The 14,227-nt window shown below is 54.0% G+C and overlaps 1 protein-coding gene across 3 annotated transcripts in view; it reads left to right on the top strand.

The window, feature by feature from the left end:
- Positions 1 to 14,227, top strand: part of LOC122734708 (protein HIRA) — an 86,728-nt gene that overhangs the window by 31,183 nt on the left and 41,318 nt on the right. The window contains exons 1-7 of one of the 3 annotated variants that reach the window (XM_043975720.1): positions 3,327 to 3,347; positions 5,513 to 5,833; positions 7,223 to 7,313; positions 7,856 to 8,023; positions 8,125 to 8,219; positions 12,695 to 12,790; positions 13,471 to 13,631. In XM_043975720.1, the coding sequence (XP_043831655.1) occupies positions 5,725 to 5,833; positions 7,223 to 7,313; positions 7,856 to 8,023; positions 8,125 to 8,219; positions 12,695 to 12,790; positions 13,471 to 13,631 (720 nt within the window). In that variant the 5' untranslated portion in view covers positions 3,327 to 3,347; positions 5,513 to 5,724. Of the gene's footprint in view, positions 1 to 3,284; positions 3,348 to 5,512; positions 5,834 to 7,222; positions 7,314 to 7,855; positions 8,024 to 8,124; positions 8,220 to 12,694; positions 12,791 to 13,470; positions 13,632 to 14,227 lie in introns of those variants that run through there. The other 2 variants (XM_043975721.1, XM_043975722.1) reach the window with 2 other exon arrangements.

Genomic DNA, 14,227 nt, shown 5'->3' on the forward strand with positions numbered 1-14,227 from the left:
GTTTTTTGTTTTAGTAAGGCAATTGGGGTTAAGTGACTTGCCCAGGGTCACACAGTAGTGATGACCTTTTTTTTTTTTTTTTTTAATTTTTTTGTGGAGCAATGGGGTTAAGTGACTTGCCCAGGGTCACACAGCTGGTAAGTGTCAAGTGTCTGAGGCCGGATTTGAACTCAGGTCCTCCTGATTCCAGGGCCGGTGCTCTGTCCACAGCGCCACCTAGCCGCCCCGTGATGACCTTTTTAAAGACATTGTAGTCACTTCCAGATATTCACTGCCCTCCCTTGTTGCAAGGAACTAGTTAAGTGGGTTCTAGGTGGCTGTGGGTGCCACACATCTCAGCCCTCCTCCACTGCCCTCTCCGCTTTGTCTCGTTGTCTGGCCTCTGGGCCCCCCATTGGTCATTGCGGTTACCAAGTTTGGCTTCCTTCTAGTGCTCTCCTCAATGATGTCACCATGGTCATTGTGCATCCTTCATGCGAGTTTCAGGCATGTTTATTAAGCGCCTATTAGTATGCCATGCACTGGGGAGAGAGTGGAGAGATCAGTCATGCCGAGTCTCGTGTGCCCCTGGATCCCTGCTGTGTGCCTGACCTGACATGTTGAGGAGGCCTTCCCCTCTTGAGCAATCAATAATGGGGAGATCCCGGCAAAGCCCTTTGCTTCTTCCTCCCTCCTGCTGTCTGGCCAGCCCGCCCCCTCTTCTGCGCATGCATTCATGGACACCACTTCTCCCAATTGGGTCTTGCTTAGTAACGATGACTCTTTTCTTGTGTCCACTTCAGGTCCCATTTTGCTTGATTGAATCGGATGGTTTTTGGTTTTTCCCTTCTCCTGGGGGAAGCATTTATGTAGCACTTATTATATGCCAACCACTGTGCTCAGGGCATTTTACAAATATTATCTCATTTGATTTCTAGTCAACAATGCAGCACCTTTATCAAGTATGCCCTCAAGCTTTGTCAACATTTTTCTCATGAAGATTTTCTAGAGATGGAAAAGGAGGTGTCTGGCTTGGCAGTTTTCTAGGTTACCTTTTTCATTAGAAATAACAGCCTTGACTTTTTCCAGGCACTTGGTCTCCTTCCTCTTTCAGGTATCTTGACATGCCAGAATCCAGCTACTTCCATTCTCTGGCTTCTTTGTGTCTAGGTCAGCTCTTCCCACTTGTCGTTAGGCTCCTTTCTCCTTTAGCCCTTCCATGATGGTGGTGGCAGAGTGCTGTGGGGCTTCCCTTCCTCGGTCATGGGTGTCTCAAGCCCTGAGAGGCCAAGGGACCGTTTTCGCTACGTTCTCCAGGGCTAGTGCCTCTTGACTCTCTTCTGCAAGAAAGGGCTCCTTGTATGTAGGTAGGAGACTTCATTGTCAGCAGACTTTGAGCCTCTTCTTGTTCCTACTCTGGAGCCCTATTTTCCAACATTTTTTCCACCTTTTCTTTTGGCCACCTTTGCATTGAAGTCAGCAAATATAATGAATTAATTTGGAGGCTCTTATCCAGTTCTTTACAGAATTTCTTTTCGTGTAACATACGTTATTGGTGGCTCATCTGCAGCTGATCTTCATGCTTGTCTTTTTAAACGTGAGCCCTGTGGTGGGGTGACTGATCACCCCATGTACTGATGACCCTTGTAGCCTTGGGAGGGAAAATAAAACCAACTTTGCCTGCTCCTTTATCTGTCGCTCTAAGGAGGAGTGGCGGGTCATCTATTCAGCTGCCCCATCATAGCTGCCAGCTTCTGATTTTGTTTGTGGGAAGGGAGTCTATCCTGGTAATAGGAGAGGGTTCATTTCTTCCAGCGTTGGGTCTGCTTGGTCATTGGACAGAAGGTCGCATTTAGAGTTCCAAGAAATATGTTATAGGTGGTCTACAGAGCATCCGATGGGAGGGATCCTCTACCTGGCTTCCCTCATCTGCTAGTCTCTCTCCACAGAAGCCAAGGGGGCAGCACAGGGCACAAGACCATTTTTAGTTTTGTTTTCAGGTTTTCCCTGGCTAAGGATAAAGAGTATGATGGTGACATTTGACTTGGTAAGCCATGAGGAAGCATGGCCATTTTTTGAGCTGGGGACTAGTTTGTTCAGGGTTGTGGACTAAGATTCTGATTCAGATTCACAGAGAGTTAAAACCGCAAGGGCCTCTTGAGATCATTTGGTGTCTGTCCATCTGTCTGTCTCTCATTTTATGTCTAGTCTCAGGGAGGTGAGGAGCAGGGTACCTGGTTGGTCACCCTGCAGAGCTCAGACCCAGAGTTCCTTTGTCCTCTGCCGCGAGAAGAACACAGAGAAAGAATAGTCACGAGCTTGGGGACCATTCAGGGTGATTAGATAGGGGACAAAGAGAAGAGAAGATGGAGGTTTTGATGGGGCCGGGGCCACCGGGAGGAGAATGGCGTGGCTGTTTACCAAGGGAAATGTGGCTTTGGGAGAAAGGAGGAATGAGCTCAGGCTACGTTGAGCTTGAGGTGATGGGGGTCGTTAGGTAAAGATGCCCAATAAGCGGCAGGAAATTCAGGCCTGGACTTTTAGAGGGATGTTTGTTTAATCTGTTCCACTGCCCTCTATGTGCCATTGCTCCCTGACTCGGAAGTCAGTGACTGAGGTACAGATGGGGTGTTTGCCACTGAAAATCAAATGACAGTGAATTGGCCCAGCTCCCGCTCCCCGAGATCATTCAGGAGCATCACGCTGAAGACCCAGCCTCTGGATCTCCAGTAGGGATTCAGGACCCTTTCTGTCTGTTGGCCTGGACCCTCCTCAGTGGTAAAGCATGGGGATCCCTTCTCAGAAATGTGCCTGTAAATGCAAAATGTAAAAGGAACCAATAGCACTGAAACACAGTTATCTGAGGGGTGGCCCAGGCCAGGCTGAGACCCCCTGGAGGAGGGGAGCCTGCCTCGCTGGTTAGGCTTAGAGCATCTGCTGATGGGGCACTGATAGAGGGGAAAAAAGCCTTTGGAAACATGTTGGCTTGGTGTGGTCATGGAGTCCAAAGACATGGATTCAAGTCCTGCCTCCCACACTTAGGAGCCGCGGGCCTTTGGGAAAGACACTTCCTTTCTGAGCCTGGGTTTTCCTATCTGTAAAAGGGAAGCAATAGCAATTGCGTCGCCTGTTTGTAGGTTGTTGTGCAGGAAATGTCCCGTCCCCCCCCACTTAAGAAGCTTCGTTGTTGTGATGACCACAGTGACAAAGGTGACCCACACTGTAGAGATCCATATTCGTGCATCTTATGGTCTTCTGAGGAATACAGGCCCATTGAGATGTCTTCCCTTTTCTTTCTTCTCCAGGCAAACCGATTTTTTCTGTTGATATTCATCCTGATGGGACCAAGTTTGCAACTGGAGGGCAAGGTAGGTCCATAGTGAATTGGAGGGAGGGGGGAGGGCCTGTTACGGCCGGGCACACAGGCGGAGCAAGGAGCTATTTAGGGACTTGTAGACTCATGCTCTGCCGTGTGATGGATGGTGGGGGCCACGAAGCCCTGGAGCATACAGACATACACATCATATGTGCGGGAACATCCTGGTCACGAGTGGACCTGATTCTCACTCAAACCAAAGAAAATCATTTGAGGTTGTTAGTATTTAGTGATGATGGAGTGTGACTGTGTTGTAGTAGAAGGAACTAAATTGGGGGACTTGGTCATTAGTTCTGGCTCTGCCTCTGTGTGACCTTGGTCAGGTCTCCTGACTCCCTGGAGCCCTTGTTTCCTGTATTCTAAGGTCCCTCCCTCCCTCCCAACTCTGAGATTCTGTGATTCAGTGACTTGGTTAAGTCAGCTGCAACATATTGAACCCACCTGAGACAAAGAACTTGGATGGATGGCAAGTAAATTTATTTTGATTTACTTATTTTTTGGCTCCGAGTAGCACCCATCATCCAGCCATGTTTTTGTGTCCTAAAGGATTAGTTGGAGTTGAGCTGACAGGAGCAGAGAGCATTTAGCCGTGTTGTGCACCCGCCTGATAACAAGCTTCCTCTGCTTCTGCCCCTTGAGATGGGGCCTGGGCAGCCACCTGGTCCTCTCTCCTCCTTTGGAGAACGGAGGGTGAAATGTTCTGGGGTGTCCGAATGGGCACAGGGTACCTCCAACAAGGGCTCTGGGAAGGGAAGAGCATGGCCAGCCTTGCCATGAAACAACCCCCAGACAGCAGGCTTGGTGTCCCACTGGCATCTCGTTGGCATCAGAGCTCATCTGCAGCCTGTGAACATTAGGAAGGGTGTTTAGGCAGCCCAGAACAGTCCTGGATCATGGCGGCCCTCCTGGTCACTGCTTGGCACCTGTGCAGCAGGCCTGGGGGCACCCTGCCCTGAGGTTCATTATATCTGCGCCAGACTGGTCCGGACACCAGTCAGCTTGAGCCACAGACCTAGGCTCGGCAATGAGGGTTAAGCAACTTGCCCAGGGTCACGTAGCTGGTAAGTGTCAAGTGTCTGAGGCCAGATTTGAACTCAGGTCCTCCTGAATCCACGACCGGTGCTTTATTTACTGCGCCACCTTGCTGCCCCTAGGCTAGACACTCTTGAGCTCAAGTGACCTCACAGTCTCAGGGAATTACCAGTTTGAGCCAACACCAGGCCAGAGAATCTCTTCCAAAGACCCACGTGCGCTCTTAGTACATTTTCCTGCCAGTGTTTTATGAGGAGGGCACATGGGTAAGTCTCTTCCCTGAGCTTTGTAAGGCTCAGACACCTTTGGTTGGCACATTTCAGTGCACTCCTGTGACCTGGTGACAGGGTGTGTGTGTGAGTGTGTGTGACACAGCGAGTGTGCATGCACACATGGCCCGCTCATAGGCTTTAGGGTTAGAATGCACCTTAGTCAGCATCTGTTTCTGCGCTGTCATTTACAGAAGGACACGCGGGCCCAGAGAAGGGAGGACACCTGCTCATAGGGAGCAAGTAGCAGAGTGAGGAGTTGACCCCAGGTCTCTGGTTTCAGACTGACCACTCTCTGCTGGCTCATGTCGGGACGTGCCAGAAGTCGACATTCCTCTGGCCATTTTCTTTGTGAGCTCCCCAGTCATCGTTCACAACATGGGTGGCAGAGTTGAGAGTAGAGGAGGCGGGTGCCGTTCATCTTAGCGGACCCTTCGAAACCCGTCTGAAGCTTAGCGAACACACCAGCCGGATCATCAAGGCTTGTGGCGTGAGCTTAGGAAGAGTGTGAGCCCTTTGGAGGCTCACCAGCAGCCGCCACGGGGCCTGGTGCCCCAGAGCTGTTCCCTAAGGACCTCTGCTCCAGGGCCCCAGGAGTCAGGGGCCAAGCTAGGGCTGCAGCCCAGCGCCCCTCCTGTGCAAGCTGGGGCCTCTCCACACCTCACTCCCTACCAGGGCTTCTGCCTTGGCCTCTTTGGCTTTCTTTCTCTAGATCAGCCTGTTGGGTGTTTCTTCAGGCTCTGGCCTGCTGATGCTTGGAAGCAGGGAGCTGTTTGAAACCTGGCAGGATTAAGACAGCCTGTTAAAAATACTGCACTTTGGGGTATGTTGATGCCTTCTCTCCTGTTCCTTGTAGGGCAAGATTCTGGGAAGGTTGTGATCTGGAATATGGCTCCAGTGCTCAAAGAAGAAGATGAAAAGAATGAAAATATTCCCAAGATGCTTTGCCAGATGGACAATCACTTAGGTATTACAGAACAGCCCTTCGTGGGCTTTGCGTGTTGGCAGATTGCCCAAAGTTAGCCCGTGTGTTTGTAATTAGAAATGTAAGGCCCCGTGCAGCGGTAAATGTCCCCGGTCTGCTGTCAGAAGGCACAGATGTTGGCTACACACCTGGTTGAGTTATTCAGCAGAAGACTTGGCCAACCCACAGAACCACCTTTGGACAGTCCTGCAGGTACCTCTGGGGATTTCCTGCTCACCAGTCTCAGCGCCTGGTTCCCTAGGGCTTCCACACGCGTCTCGTGCGTCTTTGGGTCCAGCTTCCGAGCACTAGGAAGATCCTGGGGAAGGGGGTAGAGAACGGACTGCTCGCTGGGGTTTCCCACTTGGGCCCGTGTGGCCCCTCCGGGGACCTGCCTGGATGTGTTTGTGGCTTAACTTCCCCTCCCCTCGAGCCCGGTGAGATCCTTTTATTTCCATGGTGTTTTCAGCTTTGCTGGTTCCCCATGAGTCACTGTTAGTCCATCCTTTTGTCCCTCAGCGTGTCACCTTTCGTGGTCTGATAGAAGGAGCCCCTGATGTGCAGGCCCAGAGGGCCTGGACCAAACCCCAGCCTGGCCACTTACTTACAAGGTGTGTGACTCTGGCCACGTTACTGGACTTCTCCTGGGCCCTCGTGGCCTCATCTGTAAAACGGGACATGGGGGCCAAATGAACTCCAAGATCCCTTCAGCATTTGTGCTCTGAGCCTTTAATCCGGTCTCAGATGCTGCTCCCACATCCTTGTTCCTGAAACACCCTCTGGGCCTGGGCCCAGGCTGGCCACAGGCCATATTGGTGAGAGCAGTTTTTATTCTCTTGGCCCTAACACGGTTGGACTAAGGACTGAGCCGTGAACCTTCTGGAAGCCTCAGCTTCACTGCTGACCCTGGTGGCTACTCCACCTGATGTCCTTTATCCATGCAGAGTCTGTCTGCTCTGGAAAGGGCCAGGCCTCCCAGGCAGACCAAGGCAGTTCATTGTACCCTATGTGGCTCCCATGCTTTGGTGAGGAGATGTCCACTTCGGTGGTCCCTGCACTCATGTTTCTCCGGGCTCATTCCAGCTCCAGAATGTGCCTTGTGAAGAAGACTTGGTTTATATTACACTTACCCCCAAATCCAGAAATGGTCTTTGTCAGCTGGATTGTGGCTGCCGACTTTAATGGCTCCTAGGTCACTTACCATTTTTCCCTTCCCAAACCGCAGCACCTCTTGGCCAAATCTGGTAGGTATCAAACCAGAACAGAGCCTCTGTGTGCCCAGGGGCCCATCAGCATGCCCGCTGTCACAAAGATCCTGCTTAAGGAGAGGCCTCTTTGTGGGCCAGTGCCACGGGCTCTGGCCTCCGGCCTCCATTAAAGGGCTGACCGATTTCAGCTCACTCTGAAATGCTTTTCAGCTGTGGGACAGATAAAGCAGGTTTTCCTGCCGCTGCCACCGGCAGCCGTCGCTACCATCGCCTTGGGCAGAGATCCAGCTCGTGTTTCACACGTTGGGCCTGCGATTCTTGGACCAGAGCCTGCAGATGAGGAAATGGGCATGAATTGGGGATTTTCATCAACCTCTTTTCTTTTTCTTCCTAGCTTGTGTGAACTGTGTTCGATGGTCAAACAGTGGGATGTATTTAGCTTCTGGGGGAGATGACAAACTGATTATGGTGTGGAAGCGGGCTACGTAAGCATCTTTTTCTTTTTCATGGCTTGAGTTCTGGAGGGTGTGTTTTCCAGCTCCCCCTTTTTCCTGTCCCGGCCGTGGACGAATGTCCACTCTGAGTGCTCATGCGCATTTGGGGGGCATCTTCCTGGAGCCCCATGGGCAGACTCTTAGCTCCAGCCTGAGGCTGAGTCCTGCTGCGTCCTTCTGGAAGGACCGGGGCGCGCTTGGCTGGGCTTTTGCTCCGCATTTGGCAGCAGGTCTGGACTCAGGCCTTGGCCCTGATAGTCAATCCCTATGGAGCCTTGAGCAGATCACCAGCCATCTCATAGTCTATTTCTTTACCTCTTTGTGGTGAAATGAGCCCCAGTTTGGGGTTTCAGCTCTGATGCTTCCTGGCTGAGTGGCCCTAGGCAAGTCATTTATCCTGCTTGTGCCTCAGTTTCCTCATATGTAAAAGGGATTACTTTCCTTGGAATCCTTCCTTGTGTGTTTATTGTGTAGAAGACACTTTGTACCATTTAAGGGTTATAAAAATGTGATGGGGATGGTCATGCCCATAGAACTAACTCAGTGGGACTGCTAGCCCGCACTGGAGACATGCTGGCCGCCATCGGCTCGCGACCACGGGCAGGGGGCTGCAGAGGTCAGATTAACGAAGATGCTGCAAGTCAGGACCCCTTGGATCCCCATCCACAAAAGCACAGGCCACACAGCGCCGCCTCCAAGAGGTGTGTTCACGCAGCCCCGCCTTGGCGCCTTGTGTGTTCTGTGCCTCCTTGGTGATGGGTGAGGACTGAGGTGGTGACCGCTTGGCTTCTGTCTCCCCCAGCTACATCGGCCCCAGTACTGTTTTTGGTTCCAGTAGTAAGCTTGCCAATGTGGAGCAGTGGCGATGTGTGTCGATTCTCCGGAGCCATTCAGGCGGTGAGTGAACATCCAATCAGTTGGTTCAGATGAGACCAGAGACTGCCCAGGAGGCTCTTCTTGCCCCCTCTACAAAGGCCTGGGGTCACTAAGCTTTCATGGGAAGACCAGGGGCCAGACGCTGGCGAGGGCCCTGCTCCTTGGCCCCTGGACAGTCTTCCCCACCCTGGGCCTTTGCTTGAAGAGGCAGGAGTACATTGGGACCCTCTGTGCCCTGCCCTCCCCCCAAGGGAGGAAGGGGTTCGGTGTGGTGACGGTGACTGCCTGGAAGCCCTGGCATGCTTTTTCTCCCCCCCACTTCTGGCTTCTCTCTTTCTCCCCCTCCCTTCCTCCCTCCTTCTCTCTCCCTGGCCCTCTCATTCTCCTCTTGGCCTTGTCAGGTCTTGTGCCTTGGGGCTTTGTGGGCCACCACCATCTGAGGCCGTCTTACTCCATCATCCAAACCACGCAGAAACCTGGGCGTTTTCACGGTCCCTTAGCCCTCAGTATTCATGGAGTGGGTGCAGAGCCGGCAGGCCTGCTTCTTTTCCTGGCTCTACTGTTCCTGCCTGGGAGACCTGAGGTACACAAGAGCCTCTGGCTTAGACTAGTGAATGCCAGGGTCTCTTCAGTTCTAATCCTGTGGTCCCAAGTGGCTGCCCTTAGAGTGACAAGAAAAAAGAGGGGGAAGTATTAAGGGGACGTTAGAAAAGGACACTGGGGGCAGCTAGGTGGCGCAGTGGATAAAGCACTGGCCCTGGATTCAGGAGGACCTGAGTTCAAATCCGGCCTCAGACACTTGACACTACTCTGTGTGACCCTGGGCAAGTCACTTAACTCTCATTGCTCTGCAAAAAAACAAAAGAAAAACAAAAAAGAAAGAAAAGGACACCAGTGTTGCTTTGGTGCCTAGACTCCCGTAGGCCATTCTGCCTCAGGGTCAGAAGCTCCTGTGCTTTGGTTCTTTACTGAGACTGGCTGGCGGCCCCGCAGACTCTCCCAGAACCTCCATCACGCCTAGTCGTCATCCCTGGTTCCCCGCAGGCATAGCGCCACCCCCACCCCCCATACCACCCCCCATAGCCCACCTCCTCCTGTTGGACTATCCTGTCAATCCCCCAGGCAGGCACTGGGCTCGGTGCTAGGGACACAGAGGCCAAAGATGGCCTGCCCTCAAGGAGCCCAGAGTCCAGTGGAGGAGAGACCAAGCTAGCTCCGTGTGGTGTCAGTAGGAAACAACAGAGGGAAGGCGCTAGAATTAAGAGGGGTTGGGTGGGAGAGAGCTTCCTGGAGGAGGTGGGATTTTAGTTGGGACTTCAAGGAAGCCAGGGAGGTCAGTGGTCAGAGCAGAGGAACCTTCCAGCTATGGGGAGACAGCCAGAGAGAATGCCCGGAGTGAGGGGTGGAGGGTCTGATGGGTGGAAGAGCCAGGAGGCCGGGGGCCCTGGAAGGAAGAGCATGGGCTGGGGAGTGAGGTGGAAGAAGACGGCACCCAGAGGTCATTGGGAGCCACTGGGGTTTAGTAAGTGGGAGAAAGGGGCGACGTGGTCCTTCCTGAGTGTTAGGGAAACCCCTTTGCTGGCTGACTGGAGAATGGGCTGGAGGCAGGCAGTGTCTCCTCCCCCCCCCCCCCCCCAGCAGCTATTGCTGTAGTCCAGGCAGGAGGTGATGAAGACCTGCAGCAGGCTGTAGGCGGTGTCAGAGGAGAGGAGATGCTAGGGAGACTATACTGACAGGCTTCGCCACCAGCTTGGATGTGGGAGGTGAGAGAGAGTGCGGAGGCCAGGATGACTCCTAGGCTGGGAGCCTGGGGGGCTGGGGAAGAGGGAAAGTAGGAGGGGGAGACAGAAAATGAGCTCCCTTTTGTTTTTGTTTTTTTTGGGGGAGCGGGGCAGGACAATGAGGGTTAAGTGACTTGCCCAGGGTCACACAGATAGTGTCAAGTGTCTGAGGCCGGATTTGAACTCAGGTTCTCTTGAATCCAGGGCCTGTGCTCTATCTACTGCACCACCTAGCTGCCCCATGAGCTCCCTTTTGGGCATATTGAATTGCAGCTGTTTTCTGGACAGACATCCAGCTTGACATGTCTGAAAGGGCCATTGGATATGGGGGGTCGGAGGGGAGCAGAGAGGTCGGGGCAGGGCAAGTAGGTGTGAGAAGCATCAGTGTAGAGATGGTCGTTCCTCCATGGGAGCCGATGTGGTCGCACAATGATGCAGCATAGAGGGAGGGGAGAAGAGGACGACCCAGGACAGAGCCCCGAGGGACACCTATTGGGGGGGGGGTGTGGTGTGGAGGAGGATCCAGCCAAGGAGGCAGAGAAGGAGCCATCAGAGAGGGAGGAGAGGAACGGGAGGAGGGTGATCCCGAGAGGCTAGCGAGGAGAGAGGGATGCACTGTAGAGAGGTCACGGAGAAGAGGCCCCTGGGTTTGGCAGCCAAGAGATCACTGGCACCTGGGAGAGAGTCGTTGTGTCCCCATCCTTCATACCCCATTTGAGGCTGTTCGCAGCCCCCAGAGCTTAGCGATTCCCTGGCTCCTGCCTCGTCTGCTGCACTCACGGCCCCAGCCTCCTAGGGACTCCCGGGCTCTTTCATCCAGGCTGCAGCCAAGCTCTTGTTAATGTTTCGCCTCATCAGGGCAGGCGCTGTCTGCTTCTCATGTCTGTGCCTCCCACGCTCAGCACAGACGTGTAGCAGCCAAGGCTGGTCCCTCGAACGCTGAGCTGCAGGGCATGGAGCCCCAAAGGGCCAGCCTACAAACAGTCTTACTCTGGGAGTAAGCCTGGCCTATGCTAGGCCTTCAGGAGGGTTACCTTCTATATGAAGAGCACTGATGTCGGTACCTCCCCAGCTTCTCTGGCCTTGTTGTCTGACCAGCACAGGGCCACAGCCTGGGGCGCCACATTCCACATTGACCTTGAACTGTGATTCTTTGGAACCTGGTTGAGTCAGTATTTTGAGAGCTTGGGCGAGTTGGCTTCCTCAGATTATAGTCATTGTGAAATGAGGCTGTAAGGAAACGTCACCACATGGCAGTGGTGCTTGTTCCTGGTCATGGAGCCTTGGCGCCAGGCTTTCCAACTGTACTGAGCCAGTCGCAGAGGGGCTTCCCACTGCTCCCCCTGCTTTCCACCGTGTAGCCCCTGGGCAGAGATCCTGGCACAATGGTTAGCAGCCAGTAGGGCCCCGTTTCCATTAGATCCCTGCTTGCCTGTCAGTTTGGCCCAGTGGCCCCACACCTCTTCACTGTCCCTTCTGCTGCACCGGCCAGCATTTTGTCCAGCTCCCAGCATAGTTCGCTTCCCCTCTACAGGCACAGTCCACTTTTACGTTTTGGCCTCTGGCTTACTGAAACATTGAATGAGGTTTAATTTGCTTACAAACTGGGTCCCAGAGGGACCAAAGCGTTTGCTCTCTGGATGGCCCTGTAGTGTCACTTCCCTAATAAATGAGAAGCTGTTACTCTGCCCCCAGGGAAGCTGTCTCGCCATTGAGCTAGGCCCCAGGCCAGGCCCGGCTCCCCCAATGGCCTAGGACTGGCCTATCCACTTTTTACTTGCACCCTCTAACTCAGATTTGTTCAGAGAAGAACACACTTCATGAACATTGAGCTTGTTCGCCAGTGTGATTTCAGAGGGGGGGGGTGCTTTTGAAGAGGATGCTGCTGCTAGTTAGAACCTCTCCCTTGCCCACTGAGCCTTTGTTTGAGTGGTAGCTCCATTCTTTATGGCTCGGAGGTCTTCCTGGCTAACCACAGTCCTTGCTAAAGCTGAGAGTGAGTAAAGCATTCGACTTGTTTCCTCATTGGTCTGCAAATGCAGAGCCCTCTGGGGCCTCTCTCTCCAGCCCAGGGCTTTGGAACTTTCTCCATGTCACTGCCTTCCTGTGGCAGGGCTCCATCATGACCCAGAGGGGACCGACCAGGAGTGCAGGGGAGGGTGGGAAGAACCTTAAGGAGGGAGAGGTGACTTCCCAAAGGAAGGAGTCCAGTCCAAGAAGGCCTCCTGATGGGGGTGGCATCTTCCAGGCGACTCTTCAGAGGCTGGGAAAGATTGCAGGCTGCAAGGGCAGGCTGGAGCCCGCATTCATTCAGCTGATGATGGGGCTGCGAAGGAAGCCGTGCCGGCATTGGGGGGTTATGGGAGTTCACTCACAGGTAGCACCTTTCCTTTCCAGAGTTAGTGGTGAGGCTTTTCTGTGGCATAGGATTGACCCACGTAGTGGTTCCAAATTAGCTTTCAAACCAAGGAGGGCAGTGGCAAGAGTGCCCAGGCCCAGGAGGCTCTGCTTCTGCTGGCCATGTAACCCTGGACAAGTTCTTCCCCCCGAGCCTGCCGTGGGATGAGCAGAGCGTGGCCGGTCGGATTCCATATGTGATTGGGCATGAACGGGCCAGGCTGTCGGGCACACTTGCTGACGGGAGCTGTGCTGATTGGCCTTGGCTTGGGGAAGCCACTGCTTTGGAACTGTGACCTCTGCTGGCTCTCCTTTCAGATGTCATGGATGTCGCTTGGTCGCCTCACGACGCCTGGCTCGCATCCTGCAGTGTGGACAATACCGTTGTCATCTGGAATGCCGTCAAATTTCCAGGTACCAAGCCTTCCTCGGCTCTTCCGTGGCAGAGATCAGCTTGGTGGGGCAGGCTGGGGTGGCAGCCATCTCTGGAAGTGGAGCAAGAGACAGGCAGGACTGGTTACCGTTCTGGCCTAAGACTGAGCCTGGAAAGGAGAAGGGGGCCCTGCAGCCAGAGGCGTCTCCCCGTGCTGGGGCCCTCCCGGATCAGCTTAGCGCCATGAGTGGCTCCCAGAGAAAAGAAGCAACCCCAGCCAGAGGGGTCCCGGGCAGCAGGGGCAAGGGTTTGAGACCAAGTTTGAGTGTTGTTCTCTGCTTTGTATTGTCCTCTGGCCGAGTAGCCTAGAGCCCTCGGGTGGGGATCGTAACCAGAGGTGGGCAGGGCAGGGACAGATGCAGTAGCTGGAAGGTGGCTGCTGATTGGCCCGGCGCCCAGCCCCACTTTGGGAGGCATCCATGGGCTCTCTCCAAAAGCACCGGCTTGCTTTCTTTTTTACACTTTAGCAGGTGGAATGACGTTTGGTCACCTAGATGTCCAGCCCCTGGTGTAGGGCCGGCTGGCCGGCCAGCTCTTCCGGGGTCAGCTCCTCACAACCCTCTGGGGTCGTTACCTCCCTTTGCAGCCTCACTTCCCAAGACTTGCTGCTCCAGGCAGACACGCTGACTCCTCACTCTTCCTTGGTTTTTGTCCTTCCCAGAAATTCTTGCCACTTTACGGGGTCATTCTGGTTTGGTGAAAGGGCTGACCTGGGATCCTGTTGGGAAGTACATCGCTTCCCAGGCTGATGACCGCAGTTTGAAAGTGTGGAGGACCATGGATTGGCAGCTGGAGACCAGCATTACCAAGCCCTTTGACGAGGTATGAAGCCGGAGCGGCCTGAGCTCTGCCCTTGGTGTGAGGTGTTTGTGGGGCAGTGGCCAAGTCCCTAGGAGGCACCAATGCTACCATGCCTCTGTAGTGTGGTTGGCTGGGCCCTGCTGCCAGTGGGAAAGGTGGCCAGCAGGATAGACCTGGTCACCCCTCTCCATCCTTGTTGTCCCAGACCCCACTGTGAATTAAATGTGGGAAGGGGCAGCCTCGTGACCTGCTCACAGACCCAGCAGGGATTCCCATGCCCTCCAGACCCCCTGCAGTCAAGTTGAACCTTACTTGGCCGCTTTTTTCCAAGAAGTCTTGCTCCACGCAAGTGGGTGTGGCCATTCACTAGTCTTGTCCCGCATCCTTCCTCCTCCTGGTGCCCTTGTACTCACTCTCCCCCACACCCTCTGCTGCTGTTCCTCCAGCCCCCGGGGGCTCCATGGCTTCCGAGCTCTTGGCCAGCTCTAAAATTCTAGGCATAGAGGAGTTTTGGATGAGTCTAGGCCTTGGCTTCAATATTCTAGCTCCTCATACTTCCTGACTGGTGGTGAATCAAGTGACACGCTGCTTTGTGCACATCGGCATTCTGCTAGGCA

The sequence above is a fragment of the Dromiciops gliroides genome, chromosome 1 (genome assembly GCF_019393635.1).
Source record: "Dromiciops gliroides isolate mDroGli1 chromosome 1, mDroGli1.pri, whole genome shotgun sequence".
Lineage (NCBI taxonomy): Eukaryota > Metazoa > Chordata > Mammalia > Microbiotheria > Microbiotheriidae > Dromiciops > Dromiciops gliroides.